The sequence below is a fragment of the Pistacia vera genome, unplaced genomic scaffold (assembly GCF_008641045.1).
Source record: "Pistacia vera cultivar Batoury unplaced genomic scaffold, PisVer_v2 Contig223, whole genome shotgun sequence".
Classification (NCBI taxonomy): Eukaryota; Viridiplantae; Streptophyta; class Magnoliopsida; order Sapindales; family Anacardiaceae; genus Pistacia; species Pistacia vera.
In genome coordinates this window covers 3,518,020-3,537,547 of record NW_022196028.1, presented here as the reverse complement: position 1 = coordinate 3,537,547, position 19,528 = coordinate 3,518,020, and the positions used below count along the sequence as shown (strand labels likewise).

Sequence of the window (19,528 nt, the reverse complement as noted above, 5' to 3'; positions counted from 1 at the left end):
CAAACTACTCATCAATTGAATTTTTATTGAGCAAGTTATGGCTAATTTACTACTGACTGTTCAGTGGAAATCGAGAAACAGGGGAAACCAAAATGTGTGTGATGATAAAAGGAATGGTTCGACGGTGGGGCTACAGTTATCCAAATTAAGCGTATAATATATCAAAATTAAATCTCCATCTATCTAGTTTCCAAATATGCAAACCTCTCATAAATTGGCTTTTTATTGAGTAAGTTATAGTCAATTTATTACTAACTATTCAGTGGAAGCTGAAATGTGTATGATGATGAAATGAATGGTTCAACAGTGGGGCTACAGTTATCCAAATTAAGTGTATAATATATCAAATTAAAGCATTGTCTGTCTAGTTTCTAAAGATTCAATCCTCCCATCAATTGGATTTTTGTTGAACAATTTATGGTCAATTTACTACTTATTATTCAGTGGAAATTGAAATGCGTGTGATGATAAAATGAATGGTTTACTTGACCCAAATTTAAGGAATTATCATATTAGTACTTATAAGAAATATTTCAAATAACACCTATAAATTGAAAAATGGAATCAACCAAAATTAATTCAGTTAACATATATACTCGCACATCAACAGGACATAAACAATTAATCATTCATATAACAAATTAAAATACATGAACATTTTTACAGAAAACATATTCAACACAAATGAACTGTTTTACTAATATATAGATATGACACATACTCACAATTCGGCTGATAATAGGATCATCCTCGATTTAATCGTAGTAAAATACATGAATATTTTCTTGAAAACAAACATAACAAAATTTAATCGATCTTTATTTTAAGATTGTTAAGGAACAATTATTCATACGTATAACAATTGTTACCTGAAAACGAAATCAATAAAAGTTAATTAATCTTCATATTAAAATTGTTAAGGAATACACTTACCGTTCGATAGGACTAACACAATTAATTATTCAAATAGATTGGCCGAACAAAAATAATCATTCAACCAAATAATGACCATTAAAATAGTTAGAAGATATACTTACAATTTCATATTAAAATAGTTAGAAGATATACTTACAGTTCAGAAGGACGAATCAAAATAACAACTCATTTGACAATGTCAATAGGACATCCTTCCTTTATTCCATGTCAATTAATCATTCATATAACAAATTAAATACATGAATATTTTTACAGAAAATATATTCAACACAAATGAACTGTTTTTACTAATATAGATATGACACATACTCACATTTCAGCTGATAATAGGATCATTCTCGATTTGATCTTAGTAAAATACATGAATATTTCCTTGAAAACAAACATAACAAAATTTAATCGATCTTTATGTTAAAATTGTTAAGGAACAATTATTCATTCGTATAACAACTGTTACCTAAAAACGAAATCAACAAAAGTTAATTAATCTTCATATTAAAATTGTTAAGAAATACACTTACTGTTCGATAGGACTAACACAATTAATTATTCAAATAAATTAACCGAACAAAAATAATCATTCAACCAAATAATAACCGTTAAAATAGTTAGGAGATATACTTACAATTTCGTATTAAAATAGTTAGAAGATATACTTACAGTTCAGAAAAACAAATCAAAATAACAACTCATTTGACAATGTCAATCGGACATCCTTCCTTTATTCTATGTCAATTCATGAATTTTTGACTTGTAAACAATAACAAAAACATAAATAAATAAAAAATCATGAAGAACAGACATACTATTGACACAAACTAACATGACCTATAAACAATTAACAAAAGATCATATGTATTGTTGATCCCAACTATCATATTGCGATAATACACAATTGAACATACGCCCCTTTTATAACCCTTTATTTAGACTTTTCGAATGCCAACACAATTAAATACGAATTGAATATGAAGAAAGGTTTGCAATGTCAATACAATGCACCTATATAATTATTAATAAACATGTATATTTTTACTACTAATGCAATGCACCTATATAATCAAATCTTTATGTCTATTTATTTAGACTTTGGAATACCAACGCAACAATTAATATTGTCTATATCATTAGTAATAAAATTCAACCACATGGCAATCATAAATCTAAGGTGTCATTATGGTTAGACATTTAAAATGCTAATACAATACACATATATTATTATTATTAATTATTAATACATATCCCAGTTTTTAATTAATTAATAATTATAGATAGAACAATAAATATCAACCCAATGTGTCAAGATAGAACAATTTGATTGGCTTGTTAATCCAATATATCAAAATAGAGTAATTTTAGAGTTTCTAAAATATGTCACGTGTCGATTAACCAATGGATATTCAACTATATATATATATATATATATATATATATATAGTGTTTGATTAAAAATGATTTATAAATTTAATTAAAAACAAGTTAATAATAAAAAATTTCTAATGTTTGGTACACATAATTATCCAGGACAACTAATAACCAATAATGGTGTAATATAAATTACAGATATGTTAATCGGCACTGTTAATTATCATGTGTCACCAACTACATAAATTCATAAATTATCAAAAAAAAAATATATATATATATATTTGCTATTTTTGAACAATGGTCACAATCAAAGTCATTAAGTCTCATTGTCAAAGTAAAAACATTTAAAACAAGAAAATTGTAAAATTGTCACCTTTCCACATTTTGATTTGATGGCTTCAACTATAATACCACATTATAAACTATTTTAACAGGTTTAGTGATTCATAGGAAGTTTTGAGTGTATTATCCAAAGGGTCATAAATTTAAGTCTCTTTTTTATATTTAGGGTAATTACTAAGTCTCTTACTTGATTGCTAGTTTCAGAATCCCAAAAAATTAGTTGAGGTGTTCGTAAACTGGTCCAGACATCCCGATTAAAAAAAAAAGAAACCACATTATATAAGTTTTCCCTTTTTAATTTACAAGTTTAACCTTATAATTTTATAAGGTTTTACGTCAATGTATCTATACAACAACCTATTACAATAAAATCCTAGATATACTATTTTATCATAATAGTTTCACTTTATATTTTACAAGTTTTATGCTGACATATATTGATACACCGTTGTATTATAGTATAATCAAGATTTGATTACAAGTTTTACATTAATTTTATTACCATAATAATAGTTTCAAGTTGTAATTTTGTTTTTACCTTAATATGTTGATACATGCATCTGTTGTCTCATACCCACATTTGATTTCCATAGTATATCAAAAAATAATTTACTTTCCCAAATTATTAAAACAAAATAATTATAGAAATACTTTCAAATCAAAAATATATTTTATTACCATTATTATCTATTACGAATTTTAATCTGATATTTATAATGGAAACAAATTTTAATATAATTAAAAAAATTAATTATTAATTATGAAAAAGAAAAAGAAAATCCAAAAAGAATTATCCATGAAGTGGTGAGTAAGCAATCGGCACAAATCAGGAAAAAATAACAGAAATAGCAGGGACAGTTCTGACATTTGACACAATCCATCACTTCACTCACTTTGGTATAATTTGAGAGAGAGAGAGAGAAGAAGGTGAAAGGTGAGTTTTCATCTCAAATATTTTAATAAAAAACAATAATTATTGTTTAGTGGGTGTTTTTTTCATTTGCAGGTAGAGACAACCCACCAGTTGTTGCGGCTCTTTGAAGAGAAAAACCCAAAGAGAGAGAGAGAGAGAGAGAGAGAGAGAGAGAGAGATTTGCAGATGGGATCTCATTTTCCTTACTGTTGCTTCACTTTTTACTAGTATTACTTCAGTTTCATTCATTCAACTAATACCCACATTTTATTCTCAGGTATTCTCAACTGGGTTCTCTTCTTTTTTGCTCATTCTTCGCGTTTTTGCTGTCGAGTTGTTTATTTTGATGTCTTTATTGGGGTTTTTTGTGTGTTTGACATGTGGGAAAATTTGGGTGGGGAATGTGAGTTGAGGGAGTGAGATTTGTTTGGTTAGTGAGAAAGTTGAAGTGAAAGAAAATAGAGAGAATGAGTGGAAATTTGATCTGATGTTTAATTGATCTAGGGGAACAAAGGGAATTTTAAATGTTTATTGTGTTTTATTTTGATTGTTTAGGCCTTAAAGGACAAAATTTTGTTGTAAGATTCCATGATTGGTTATTGGGGAAAAGAGGTTTTTAATTATTTAGTTTTTGTTATTTTTCATTGTTTTATGTGTTTATTTATCGTTGCAATTTGTAGATCGGTTATTGTTGTTAAATTTAAATCTGGCCATTGTTGGTTTTGTTATTTAGTTTCAATTGATTTATTGAGAATTTTGGTAACATTAAGGAAAAGGCTTCCTCTTAGGTTGCTTTGATGTGAATAAAACTCTCTTATTTTTGCATATCACTCTGAATTTTTTAGTTTGTATCTAGCTAGTTGCTCAAATTTCTGCTTTTGCTAATAACAATCCGACTGGGAAACCTACTTTTGTTGTGCTTAGTTGGAAATTGGAGATGACATCTAAAATTAAGGTGTTGATGGCATTTGTGTTTCTGTGATTTGTTGGCTGCAAGCTCAAGTTCCGAGCATCATATACTTTTGCCGTTATCTAGATTTACTGTGGCTTGGTCTTGATGACAGCAGTTTGTGAATTAGAATTTTAATTGTTGATGCATGGTTCTATATGACCAATTTGTTGTTCTAAAATGCTTCCATGCACTTTGACATTTGTCTTTACAGAGCAGGACTACAAATTCTTTGCGAGGTTTCTTAATTTCAGTTCTTGTGAAGAGCCTCGATGGGTTCCAGGTACCCATCTCATAAGCTCAGCAATGGCCTTTATGTATCAGGTCGGCCTGAGCAGCCTAAAGAAAAGACTCCAACAATGAGCTCAGTGGCCATGCCCTATACTGGTGGTGATATTAAGAAATCCGGAGAACTGGGTAAAATGTTTGATATCGATGGTGCTAAATCTAGGAAATCTGGGCCTATCACTGGTGCTCCTTCAAGGACTGGATCTTTTGGAGGGGCTACTACGCATTCTGGGTCAATTCCTAATGCTGCTGTTCGTTCTGGCTATAACGCCTCTGGTCCTATATCTGGGGGCATGTCTGGTTCAACTTCAATGAAGAAGACAAATTCTGGACCATTGAATAAACATGGGGAACCTATAAAGAAGTCATCTGGCCCTCAGTCTGGTGGAGTTACACGGCAAAACTCTGGCCCAATTCCACCAAATCTCCCTGCTACAGGTCTCATTACATCTGGGCCCATTTCTTCAGGCCCCCTAAATTCTTCTGGGGCCCCTCGAAAAGTATCTGGTTCTTTAGACAATGGAGGATCGTTCAAAACACACAGTTCCTCAATTGCAAATAATCAGGCTGTTACTACTATTAGTCAAGATGAGGACTTTTCCTTCAGGAAGAACTTTCCAAAGCCTGTATTATGGTTGGTGATTCTGATATTTCTGATGGGGTTCATTGCTGGTGGTTTTATTCTTGGAGCGGTTCACAATCCCATTCTCCTCATTGTTATTGTGGTTCTTTTTGGTGCTATTGCTGCAATATTTGTTTGGAATTCATGTTGGGGGAGAAGAGCTATTACAGATTTCATTGCACGTTATCCTGATGCTGATCTCAGAACTGCCAAAAATGGGCAATTTGTGAAGGTTACTGGGGTATGTTACTTTCTGCTTACAGAAATTATTTGTTTCTTTATTTGCTACTTTTGCAATTTGAGCTGACACAATGTAGTGGGATTAGTGAGAATTGAATAGTTTAGTGGTAGGAATGGAAGAGCTCAACAAGCTTTGCTAATCAGAAAGGATAGAGAAAATTGAAAAAGTTTTATAACAATAGATTTTCTATTAAATTTGATTCATTTGCATCTTCACAAATTTTTTAGGACAGTTTTGTGCTATAAGAATTACAAGGAACATTTTACTTTTGGTAATGAAGAAAGTCTTCAAGTTTTTGTTAGAATGAGAGAACTAATATCACAATCTAGCACTCTTAAATGCAATTAGTATTCTTTTTCCATAGTTTTACAAACCTTAACCCTAATTTAGAAATGACAAAAAAATAAATAAATCTACACTACAAATAATTAATAACAGTTCCAATGATAAATAAAGTGGTAATTTTCTCAAATAAATTTTGAAAAGTTCAATGTGAAGATTAATGGACCTGCTTCTTAAATTTTCCATTATGGAGAATCATACAAAGCAATGAATAGGCATCCATCTAAAAGATGAAGCTAAAGCATAACTTTAAGTCACTTTAATAATCAAAGAGGCACATAACTAATGATCTATACGGTCAACCCTGTGGTAGAAGTCCAAGTAAAAATAGAAGATCAATTCTTCTCAATCTTGAATTTCTTTTTCAGGACTTGAAACCTGTTGTCTTGCACCTTTAATTACTATCAGTACATCCCTTTGACCTTGTCCCATTATTAACTTCCTTGAAAGCTTTTCTTTGTCCAACTTTAGAATTGGAAGATAGTAAGTATCTTTTTTTACTTGACATGATATTAACATCCCTTAAAAGTTACTACATCTTTTGTCTTCATCATGTTGGTAGAACTTTGTAAATAAGAATGGACTAGTCATAACTAACATTCAAATAAACAATATGCACTCCAATCAGAAACATGTATACATGTAATATTATTTCATTCACAGATCTAATATACTTTTGTATTGCACATGTACATAGAATATACCATGGTACTGAATATTTTGTTAGATATTCTGTCTAAGTAAAATAATACATCACTAGCATAAATATTTAATGGTTAAACGAACAGCGTAGTAAGAACAACTGCATTAGTGACTTCCCATGGTTATAACTCTTACCGTGGTGTTTGAAAAAGGAAAAAAGGAAGGAAAAGAGAAAGGAACTAAGGCATGACACTGAAGGAAGAGCACTTGTGATGATAAAAATGATAAGACAAGAGGGCTTCATAAACTATTTTAACTGGCTGAAGTATAGTGGTGCGTTTCATAGTATTTCTTCTCTAGAAATTGGCTTTAGCTTATCTATTGTTACATGATAAAGCTGGAGGTCAAAGCAATCTTTACTCATCCTATATCAGCTCAAATTGAAAACAAAAAGTAATGGTCGGATGCTTGAACTTACATCTACATGGAATCTGATGAATATATCGATAGGAAGTTGATTTAGGTATATTCTCTCGTTTTTGTATTTTTTGTTGACAGTTGTATTGTGAGTAGCCCATTTATTAGTGTTTTTTTTTTTTTTTTTAAGGATTTTTAAAGTCAAAGCTTCCTAGTTAACAACATTTGTCGCTAACTAAATAATTGCTTCACGGCATCATAATTTAATAGCTTTCTTACTGGAAGATTTTGTTAGCTGCTTAAATAACTTCCTTAACTTGACATGAGCCAATAGTTTCCTTGACAGATAATTTATTGTATCAGGGCATGTTCTGGATTGAATTTCTTCATTGGAATTTGATTTTTTCCCCTTTTCTTATGCTTAAATGACAATTTTTTGAATGTCTGATGACATTTTTATTTTTCTTGTTGAAGGTGGTTACCTGCGGCAACGTGCCCCTTGAATCATCATTCCGAAGAGTTCCTAGATGTGTCTATACATCTACAAGTTTACATGAGTATCGAGCATGGGGTTCAAAACCAGCCAACCCTAAACACCGCCATTTTACATGGGGATTGAGGTCATTAGATGTAAGTAACCTAAAAGGCTTTTTCTTTTTATGTTTTGACCATAGATTTGTTTTCAAGGATCTGTTAGACCAAGGTCATGCCCCAAATGGCCATTTTTTTCTGTAGAAAAAAAAAAAAAAAAAAAAAAAAAATCTGAATTGATGATCTTCTCATTTAAGTCTTGATCTACGTGTTGGAAGCTATAGGAGTAGCCATCTCATGTTAAGTATCTGAAGTGAAGCATGAATGCCTGACACTATTTTGTTCTGGGATACCTTATGTTTCCATTGAGCAACAGTAGTCCTACCCTTGACATTTTCTTTTGATACTCTTAAAACCCTCAACTTTTACTGACTTCTAGAAAAGGAATATTATTGATCCTTCCAAGCTTGATAGTCAGGAAACTTTTAGACGCTTGGTTGTCAAGGACTTAACCGTGAGATTTCGAAGCTCATGTCTTATTGAATTTCTTTTTGTTGTTTGACAGAGGCACGTGGTCGACTTCTACATCTCTGATTTCCAATCTGGGTTGCGAGCTCTGGTTAAGACTGGAAATGGTGCAAGGGTAGCTCCATTTGTCGATGACTCTGTTGTTATTGATATTAAACCAGAAAATAAAGACATGTCTCCAGAGTTTGTCAGGTGGTTGGGAAAGAAAAACCTTTCAAGTGATGATCGAATGATGCGATTGAAAGAAGGGTAAGATACTCTCTACCGTTTAACTATTAAGTTCATCGTAGTCATTGGAATCTTGTATGTGTCCTAAGGTGTTAACATTGCAAAAACATACTAGTATTTTCACAAGGAATTCCTTATGGTCAATGTAATAAGTTGATGATCAAGAGTCTTGCAGCATTTATCATATTGGAAGATCGTTTATGGTTTCTGGGTTAATCTTGTGGAAAGTTGGGATTGCTGCTTTTGTAGGTACATCAAAGAAGGTAGCACAGTTAGTGTAATGGGAATCGTTCAGAGAAATGACAATGTGCTTATGATCATCCCTCCACCGGAGCCGATAGCCACTGGATTTCAATGGAGCAAATGTATCTTTCCAACAAGCCTTGAAGGTATCATTTTGAGATGTGAAGATACATCAAATAACGATGTCATCCCGGTCTAGTAAGTAGTGTATGTGCATCGCAAACTTCTTTATGTGTTTACCCTGCTGGAAAATATTAGTTCCCTCTACTAATTTGATGGTGGTGTGTGGTGGTTTTGTAGTGATAAGTAACCATTAGTATGATGGCTTAAAATGAGGTGTTGGGTTTCTTTTCTTATTATTATTTTTTTTTTTTTCCTTCTTTTTCCGTAAACTTTTGTATAGTTTTGGCGATTTCATTTCCATTTTTTAGGGCTTCAAAGCTTTTGTAATGGGGCTGGCTTGATTTAGTGGGGAATATTTGCTTGTTTGAGCAGATTTTTCTGTTATGTGGGTGAAAAGAAAAAAGGAAATGTCACAAGGTATTATTAGATTGTGTTTTACACTTCCACTCGGAACGTAAAATGTAATACCCCTGTTAAATGCTCAAAATTCTGTCAATGTAGCTTATTTTTTTTGTGTTATATTTGGTTCAGTCTGTAAACCAGTTATTTGATTTCTGTGTATTTACAATTACATTATTTTGATTCTATTTTCCTTTACTAGCGAATTGTTATAGAATGTCGTATTTGTTCGGTTCTAAAATCTCGTAATTGTATAATACGTTGAAGGATTGTAATTCGGGAAAATCTAGCCAGTGTCACTGGTGTGAAGTTGATTATTCAGTTTGATCACTTGTCTATGAAGAAATATTTTATGGGCCAACTGGATTTCCTTTTTATGCCAAGTTCATTTGATTCAAAATATTGAGGTCACTGCAAGAATGAATATGTTTTTCATTTGATCTTCTCGTTGCAAAGGCAAAGTTCATTTTAACACAAGGAAATCAATTTACAACAGAAAAATGGCCAAACTTCATAAAATATCCACTCTTGGAATTCTCCCCTCAACCTTTTTTTTTTTTTTCCCCCAACATTACCAAAAAAAACCCTTAAAAATATTAGTAAAATCCTCCCAAAATATCAAAATTACAATGAAAAAAAAATCTTAATATTGCCCATTTGACATGGAATTTATATTATATATATTGGTTTGAAAACAAGGATGCAAAAAATTGTATGAAAATGCAATTGGTAAAAGAATAAAAAGTTTGCAAAAACAGTTTTTGAATACAATTCTAAAAGTTTAGTGTAAAATTAGAAAATAATTACAAGTCGCATTTATAGTTTTCTATGATTTTTAATCTGAAAACAGTTTTTGATTATCACAAATAAAAAAGACTTCTCTCAAAAATTATTTCGACAGTTGAGATTAATTAATCTTTTATGGTGGAAGAAATTAACTCAAAAATTAAAATCAAAGGGAATTAAAATTTAGTATCTTTTTAAAAAAAAAAAAAAAGCTTAATAAAGTTATGAAATTAATTATGTAAAATATAGAAGATAAATATCTGTTGTGAGAGGTCCCTACTTAATACTAATCTTAAAAACAAGAGGGTCTACAATAATTAAGTCAAACTTTAAAGAAAGTAAATGAAACTTATCCTTTTATTTATCAATTGTTTCTTCAATTAAACATTTTCAATTCATTTTTTAAACCAAATATTTTTACATTAATTTCTATTGACGCTTTATTTTGACACCAACGACCTACATGTGTAAAATGCTAAGCTATTTTTAAAAATCACACGTAAATGATTATGAGAGAGCTAATCAATATAATTGAATGCAAAGACTGAATAATAAATGAGAAATAATTTTTAAAGCAGTTCGAATGCTTAAAGTGATTCATATGTCTACTGTTTCTTTTACATATGATAGTTTACAAGAGATCGCGTGTAACGAACAGTGAGCAGAGGTACAATGACTGAGTATTCAGAGAGAATATCAAGTCAATTTCTTTCTCATAGGTTATCTTTTCTCTGAAAATAAAGATTACAATCAGAATCAGAATGAGGGATCAGGATCCCAAAAAATGAGAGGAAAGTCCTCTATTTATAGTAGCTGAATTCAAGGTAATGATTATAAATCTGCAAGTGGGTAGATAGGTGTTGTGCAAGTCCTTCCTTGCCTCCCATTGACTGATAACTTATGAAATATTCTCAAATTATCTGAGGCTTGGACATGTGTGTAGTTCTCAGTCACTTATAGATAAAACCTGAATCTGTTGGGTTGATAACAACCATATTCTTTTTGTTTTGGGATTACGTGACAGCTATTAGATAGTACAAAAACTTCATAAACTCTTATTTGGTACTTACTAATGTAAACTTTTGTCAGCCTTGATTATTTAAGCATAACAATTTCAAAATAAATATATATATTATTTTTAAGTAATTGAAAGTAGTATTGAAAACACAAACCTATTATTCAATCTTGACCATTAAGTCATACTTGTCTCAAGACTCTAGAGTCTTTTTCAACTTTAATCTTAAGAAATCTTCTACATTTACCAAACTACCCTTAGTTGGATTTAACCATTGAATTTCTACTATTTCTATCCAAAATTATCTTACTAGCAAACTTAGTTCATTAAGTAAACACTTTATTAAAATTTTAGAAATTTTTTTTTTTTTTTTATGAAAATTCAGCAATTTTTTATTCTTATTAAAAATACATTAGTCTAGTAAATTGTTATAATTAGGAAAAATATGTGAAATAAAAATATAATTTTAAAATTTAGAGTTAATTTCATTCACAACCCAGAAAATGCTTAAGTCCAAGTGTGGTAAAATATTTTGAAAATTATTAATTACCTACTTGAAAATATCAAAAACCCTCTTAAAATATAAAAACAAAATGCTAAAAATATTCAAAACCGCTAGGTGGCTTGAGGCATACCAATCTTTTAAGGCGAACAAAATTAACCTAAAATTGTCTATAAAAAAAGGTAACAAGACCTTTTCTTTTTTTTTGGTAATCGGGGGTGGTCGGACCAGCTTGGACGCACCTCGACTAATTCCTTGGGGTCCTGAAGTTAACGACTAAGTAAACTCTCCAGTGGCCACCTTATTAGTAATTGAAAGAAATTAAACTAAAAAACTTTTGAGTAATACATCCAAGGGTGTTTATTGCTCCGCTCGACCACCTATGGGTAGTTAATAAGACCAATTTCTTCTACAACATAGGATCATAATTGAGATAATTTGACTCGAAGAATAATATCAATGACTATCACTAAATCATTCAAAACAAATTAGCAATATCAATGGATTTGATTCTTCTTTTTTCTTTTCTTAACAAAAAAAAAAAATAAAAAAAAAAATAATAATAATAATAATAATTGCAAAATATAAACAAACAATGAATTAGAATTATATAATTAAAGGCAAGAAAGTTGGAAACTTGAGAAACGAGGGAAAATAAAATAAAAAAGTTTGGTGATAACGTGGATATTTCAACATTCATTGTTGTCTCCCACTAATGAGTCTTTGAAATAAAATATTTATTCCAAAAATATAAATATTTTAAGAAATCCATTTTATATTTTATTTTTCCTATGAATATGACATGTTGACTTTGGTTAAATCAATTTCTTATCTTAATTATAAATTTCCTATTGTGATAAAGACCTAATGTGGATTTGATATGACACTTCTTAGTGTTGTTTATTGCTCCTTAATTTTATTTTTAATTAGAATTAAGAAATTAATTATTTTATTTTATTCAACAATTATTAAAGACTACTAATTGGGCAATAAAATAAAACACACATGTTCATTTTCAATTAAAATTTATTAATTTAATCCTTTATTTTTTTTTTTGCCACAACCATATAAAAATTAGAGTATAATCCTATTTCTCAAAAAATAAAAAAATATCGTGACGATTTTCTGAAACTATTAAATACACCCTTACTTGTAAATAATTGTAATACAGTATTTATTTATTTATTTATTATATTATTATTTTTAGGTTTGAGTTGTGTATCAAATTTCACAAAATCCTCACAGAAAAAAAAATAAAAAAAAATAAAAAAAATAAAAGAAGAGGGTATTATTGTAATTTCAGAAAGTAACAAATTATATCATGTCACTAAGTACCTAACAAAGAGAGAAAGTATCTTTAAAACAGTGGCATCAAAGAGGAGAAATAAAGCATTTCCAGGGAACAATGATCATCTTATTTATTTATTTAATTTATTAAACTAATAAAAATAAAATGATAACAATTTTATCTTAATAATCATTTTTGCTTCCGTTTGGAGGCTTTTGCCGGACGAGATAACCCACCAGCTATTGCGGTTCTCTCAAGTGACACACATTTTTTTTTTTTTAATCATTTCAGTTAATCAATTAATCCCCTGAGGTATGATAAAGTAATTAAAATCTCTCTAATGTTTAAAAAATAACAGAAAACCCCCTAAGTTTATAGATGTTAAAGAGAGAAAGACTTAGTCTAGTCTACCCCCAGGTTTAATCTAATAGCCAAGATCATTATGACTTTTCAAATATTAGATATACCCCACCCCAAACTAACAACCTTCAATCACGTCATGATTTTGAAATAACATTTTTTACACAAACACGAGTGAATTATAAGTAAATCAACCGTTTACCTTTATATATATGTGAGTGAATTATCTATTTTGCCCATACATGGGTTAATGTATGCCATAATCAGCGGAGGTTTATCTTAGTAGTTTAAATTGCATAATCTGAACTATGGTAGACCCCAATCTCAAGGGGCAAGCAATCATCTCAGTGTTAAAATAAATGGTAGAGGGTAATTAGATAATATTTATAAATTTTAATGGTTTACTAATAGTTGTTTAACGGCGGGGAAACTTTTGTTATTTTAGAGACCTCGGGAGGATTTTTAGTACATCATACCTCAGGGGTATTTATTTAACTTTTAGAGAGAGAAATTATTACTTTTTATTTTAATTTTAATTTTCTAGCGAGAGAAACAAAAACAAAAACCGCAACAGATTTCTTGTTCTCTTTGTTTCTGCTTCTTCTACTTACTTTTAACTACTTGCTGTTATTATGTCTTCACATCTTGAGATGTCAGATTTCTTCCTCTTCTTCAGTTGTTGCTGTTGTTACTGCTACTGCCACTACTGCTACTAAAACTCAAACTACTTTTACAGGTCAGTTTGTTTGTATTTTTCTTAATTCCCATTTTGTCCTTCCCTCTATGCCTACTCTACTCTTTAGCTTTGAACCCACCTCAAATCTCTGCTTCTTTTCCTAGATCTTTCCCATTTTCTTGGGTTTTGCTCAAAATGGTCATCTGGGTATGCTTTTGTTTCTTCAATTCGCCTCAAAAATTGCTTCTTTAAAGTCCTTTAATGGTAAAACTCGAAGTTTTTGGTGCTTATTTGTGGTTTTGTTGAACTGTTTTGTTTTTTATTTTTTTTTTGTTTGTTTCTTGGGAAATGTTGGATGAGAGAAGGAATTTAGAGGGTCCAATCTGGGGGATATGTTGATTTTTTTTATGTTTAGCCGAGCTCTTGAGCTTGAAAAATCTACTTGTTAGTGGTAGATCTTGTCTTATTTCAATGATTTTTTGGTCAAAATGGTGATGTGGGTATGCTTAGTTTCTTTGATTTGCTTTTTGAGTTTGGTTCTGTAGTTGTAGCTTGTGAGATGTATACAAATGTTACTTTTTATGTGAAACCTTCCTTAAATGGAACGTTTTGGTCTCATTAGACATTTATTCTTTTTCCTTGTTTGATAGTGGAGTAAAAATAAGATACGGGAAGAACTTTCAAGTATTGAAACTTGGATTTCTGCTCAAGTGAAAGTAAATTCTTAGATCTTTTAGGATTTTGTTTGAAATGGTAATTGTGGGTAGATTGATTCTGGTTCTGTGGATGGTTGAAGTCTACAAATGTTATGTTTTGACTTCTTTGGGATTAGATGATATTGATATTCCAATGAAATTTTGTAATTTACTTTTTAGAGCATAGTGTTACCAGAAATCTGAAGGATAGGTGGAAACATGAGAATATTTTATCATTGAAAGCTTCATATGACAATAACTAACTGACAACTTGACTCTCACAATTATACAGTTTTCTTCTTCTTCTATATTTTTTTCTTTGTTCTAACGTTCTTGGTTTTCTCTACTCAAGTGATCCTACTTTGTTTTAGTTGCATAGAAACAGTGCGGTGTTAAGGATATTCAAAATTTGAAATTGTGAAATTTTAGTCCAGACAAGTTCATCAGTTAAAAACTGCCTTTTATTGGCTCGTATAACTTTTTGTAGGTTTTGCTTTCCTAAGTAGTGAATTCTGTTGGTTTCTGTAACTTTTCTGATTGGGCTCTGATGTTCTTCTCTTGCAATTACAACTAACTTTTATTTCATATTTTTAATTAAATTTAAGTAACTTAATTTTTGAAATTGTTTTGTTGCTTAAAATGTAGAGAAAGAGAAAATAAGCAGCTTCTTTAATTCTCTAGTCCTCCTTCTTCTTCTTGCTGTAGTTCTTGGGGTTGCTGGGTATTTAGATATGGAATTAGGCCCATTGTAGAAACTCAGAGACTTGTATTTGGGCTATTCAATTGATTTATCGCTCTTCATTCCTTTGGGTATTAACTATTTTATGTTTTCATTTGGATGCGCCATGAGAGTAATCTGATTTTAGAAATCCTGTTTTTGCACATTTTAGCTTCATCAAGTTTGTTCAACTATGTTAGTAAAATTTTCACTTTAGTAGGAACTGTCCTTTTACTAGTTTTAGATTCAATTTGGAGCTAGTTACCATGATTTGAACTTTGCATTTCGTTTTTGGTTGAGATTTTGCTGCATTGTGTTTCTCAGATTATCTTTAATCACCCATTTCATTTGCTCTATTGAAAGTCTGATAGTTTCTCAATTTGAAAGTCTGATATGATATTAACTATCAAAACTTTTGGGCTTCTTTCTTTGTCTTGTCCAGTTGCTCCAATGGCACTACTATTAACTACATGAATAAGTTTAAACTTGTCTTGTTTATATATCTGTATATGCTTGTGCGGGTTATCGGGTTCTTTTTATCATTTTCCTTTTAATAGGAAACTGATAGAAATTTTAGTATTAATAATTAGTTATATACTTATTGATTTACGGCCCTTGATAGTCATGAAGTAACATCCATAATATTTTTTGTTGGTGAACGTTGCTTCTGACTCCTATTGTATTTTCTGTTAATAGGTGGGCTGTGAAAATCTCATCACTGTGCTGCTAGTAGTGTATTGTGTGTAGTATTCTGGGCAGTCTCATATATAAAATAGATGGGTTCTAGATTCCCATCTCATCAACTCAGCAATGGCCTTTACGTATCGGGCCGGCCTGAGCAGCCGAAAGAAAGGACACCAACAATGAGTTCAGTAGCCGTGCCTTATACAGGTGGTGATATCAAGAAATCTGGAGAACTAGGGAAAATGTTTGATATCCCTGTTGATGGTTCCAAGTCTAGAAAATCTGGACCTATAAATAGTGCTCCTTCCAGGACCGGATCTTTTGGAGGTGCTGCTTCGCATTCAGGTCCAATCATGCCTAATGCGTCTGCTCGAGCTGGTTTCACATCCGGTCCTGTAGCTTCTGGAGGGATGTCTGCTTCGGCTTCATTAAAGAAGTCAAACTCTGGACCACTTAATAAACATGGGGAGCCTGTAAAGAAATCTTCAGGCCCTCAATCGGGTGGAGTAACACCAAGTGGCCGCCAAAACTCTGGTCCCCTTCCTCCTGTTCTCCCTGCAACTGGTCTCATTACGTCTGGACCCATCTCTTCAGGTCCACTAAATTCGTCTGGGGCCCCTAGGAAGTTATCTGGTCCTTTGGATTCTATGGGATCAATGAAAATACCAAGCTCTATTGCTCATAATCAGGCTGTGACTGTTCTTAGCCAAGATGAGGACTTTTCCTTCAAGAGGAATTTCCCAAAGCCAATATTGTGGTCATTGATTCTACTTTTTGTGATGGGCTTTATTGCTGGTGGTTTTATTCTTGGCGCAGTGCATAATGCCATTCTTCTCATTGTTGTCGTGGTTCTTTTTGGTGCTGTTGCTGCTTTATTTGGTTGGAATTCTTGTTGGGGAAGAAATGCTATTATCGGTTATATTGCTCGTTATCCAGATGCTGAACTTAGAAATGCCAAGAATGGCCAATTTGTGAAGATCTCTGGGGTAAGCAAATCTTATTATAATTGACAGATTGCACTGTCTGCTGCACTTGTGTGTGAATCTAGATTTTTATACTATTTTTCTGATTCAGTGGAGTTGCATCCATGATTGTTGCAAAGAGTTCATTGTGACTGTGAGAAGAGGATTTAATAGATATAGCTCTTGTATATAATGCCATTTAATCGTTTAGATGTGATTTTGACTAAAATATACTTTCAAGCATGTTTATGGTGCTTGTTTTCATGGTTATTTGTAATCCGTTTGCAAATATTCAAATGATGTTGATCTAAAATGTTTAGTTATGTTCTTGAAGGTGGTCACCTGTGGTAATGTGCCTCTCGAGTCATCCTTCCAAAAAGTTCCTAGATGCATATATACATCCACAAGTTTGTATGAGTATCGAGGATGGGATTCTAAAGCTGCCAACGCTACACATCGTCGTTTTACTTGGGGCCTCAGATCGCTAGAAGTGAGTAATTGAAAATTTGAAATGGTAATTTTTTTTTTATAATTTTTCGTATGTGAAGGACATTCGTTGCTGCTTCCTGAGTTATTTTGGAGAATTCCTGTTTACTAGAACCTGGATTTGACGCAAGGGTGCTTATATGCCATTATCAAGGGACTGTTGTCTGCTTAGGAATAAACCTTTCACTTAAGCTGCTACATTTCAACTTGACGCAATTCTGTTATATGTCTTTGTACAGAGGCGTGCAGTTGACTTCTACATCTCTGATTTCCAGTCTGGGTTAAGAGCATTAGTTAAAACTGGGTATGGAGCAAGGGTGACACCATATGTTGATGACTCCCTTGTCATAGATGTTAATCCAGCTAAAGAAGAGTTGTCTACGGAGTTCATCAGGTGGTTGGCAGAGAGGAACCTCTCAACTGATGATCGTGTAATGCGATTGAAAGAAGGGTAAAAATGATCTCTTTGATATCATCCTTTTACGCAATAAATATTGGTGCATATCTGGAACTTTTTCATTTCTCCGTATCTGTGCATGCTGGAAAGGGGGGATATACCTTACAAGCAAATTCAAGTATTCAAATAAGTTGGTATGTTTTCTACGAGTATCTACATCTTTTATATTTGTATTCGTTTTATAGGTACATCAAAGAAGGAAGCACCGTTAGCGTAATGGGAGTTGTTCAGAGGAATGACAATGTGCTCATGATTGTCCCTCCACCTGAACCCATCACAACAGGATGCCAATGGGCCAAATGTATTGTTCCCGCTAACCTTGACGGTATTGTATTGAGATGTGAAGATGCGTCAAAGAATGATGTCATACCAGTTTAGTACTATGTGCATTGTAAGCTTTTTCTTCTATTTCTCCTTAAAAAAATATTCTTTTCTTCTTTCTTTTGGTCTATTAATATTTGATGCTGGGGATAGTAAAAGTGGTAGCATTCAGGAGTGACGGGTGATTGTGATGCTTGAATATCCCAGTTGGTGGCAGTGTTTTCTCATATTAACTTGTTGTATAGCTCTTCAGGGTGTCTTCCCCTTTATTTTTTATTTTTTCGTTTTTAGGGTGTGATGGCTTTTGTGAGAAGGGTTTGGTTGAGCCATAGGGAAATTTATGTGTGAGCAGACTGCGATTATGTTAAATAGAACAAAAAAAAGTGTTATGAGTTAACTAGTATATTGTCTTCACATGCAATCTATAGTGTCTACTTCTCTTGATGAAATTTGTACAAGTATTAGCTTGTTGATGCAATTTATATCGAATGACTTATATTCAAGCATGATTCCTTGACACAAGACTTGCTTCTAAATTTAACCATCCGATGTACTGAGAAAGCCTTGGTAATTCCCCCTCCTCTCTCATGTAATCCTTTCCTTGATGTGTGCTTATCTTTTCCGAAGTTTTGTAAGTTGAACTTCTTAACAAGCCTTATCAATTGTGTATGGTCAGACTACATTACTGGGACACTTTTTTTGCATAAACGGCACAACGGCAATTCTGGTAGGAAATTTGTAACTCTCACTAGTAGATTTTATAAGATTGAAAGGTAGAGATGTAGTTGAGGTTTAAGAGTTTACAAGACAAGGAAATCCTTGCAGACGCATTGTTCATTGTTTGGGATGCTGATACAGAGCTTATGAAGGACGAGTACCGGTTCAGTAATTTATTTCCATTATAAAACTTGTAATATATGTTATAAATTTATTGCTGAAATGTTACAAGTTTGATGTGGGGTGTTGATATATTCCAATACCGGAGCTCAAATCTTTATAGGCCATTTTAGATAGGAAGAAATGTTGTATGCCTCACTTTAGGGCATGTTTGGTTCGCGACCGATGAATCAATTCTTGAAGTCCTGATTCTCTTATTCACAATGAGTAATGTTTATGTTAATTTTGTATCTTTTAAGTGATATATAGAGTATCAAGATTGTGTATAGTTAACCACCATTGGGTGGACTGATAGTAAAAGAGTAAAGAGGTCTAACAGACTAACATATGTTTTTGAGTTCGAGTTCTTTTGTCATTAATAGAGGTGTTCACTGAGGGGATATATCTGATCGTTCAGTTTCAGGAGATTAGTTGAGATGCTTGTAAGTTGGTTGGATGATCACCAAAAAAAAAAAAAAAATAATAATAGATATGGGATAGTTATGGCCTATGGGTATTTCTTGGATATTCTGGCATAACTCTGAAGGTGTTGATGGAGAAGAAGTTTTATCTCTATGTCTAGGGTTGGG

The 19,528-nt window shown here is 31.9% G+C and overlaps 2 protein-coding genes across 4 annotated transcripts; both read left to right on the top strand.

Moving 5' to 3' along the window:
- Positions 1-3,637: 3,637 nt before the first annotated feature.
- Positions 3,638-9,310, top strand: LOC116130610 (uncharacterized membrane protein At1g16860-like). The gene is made up of 5 exons (XM_031416332.1): positions 3,638-3,836; positions 4,723-5,659; positions 7,535-7,690; positions 8,157-8,368; positions 8,597-9,310. Exons 2-5 carry the CDS (start codon positions 4,781-4,783, stop codon positions 8,787-8,789), a joined length of 1,440 nt encoding a protein of 479 aa, XP_031272192.1. The 5' UTR covers positions 3,638-3,836; positions 4,723-4,780; the 3' UTR covers positions 8,790-9,310.
- Positions 9,311-13,608: 4,298 nt separating this feature from the next.
- LOC116130614 (uncharacterized membrane protein At1g16860-like) lies at positions 13,609-19,164 on the top strand. 3 transcript variants are annotated; one of them, XM_031416337.1, is made up of 5 exons: positions 13,609-13,799; positions 15,849-16,822; positions 17,133-17,288; positions 17,524-17,735; positions 17,927-19,164. In XM_031416337.1, exons 2-5 carry the CDS (start codon positions 15,929-15,931, stop codon positions 18,117-18,119), a joined length of 1,455 nt encoding a protein of 484 aa, XP_031272197.1. In that variant the 5' UTR covers positions 13,609-13,799; positions 15,849-15,928; the 3' UTR covers positions 18,120-19,164. The 3 variants fall into 3 exon arrangements, with proteins under 3 accessions (XP_031272197.1, XP_031272199.1, XP_031272198.1); XM_031416339.1 differs by lacking the exon at positions 13,609-13,799 and adding an exon at positions 13,828-13,946; XM_031416338.1 differs by lacking the exon at positions 13,609-13,799 and adding an exon at positions 13,868-14,003.
- The last annotated feature ends 364 nt before the right edge of the window (positions 19,165-19,528 follow it).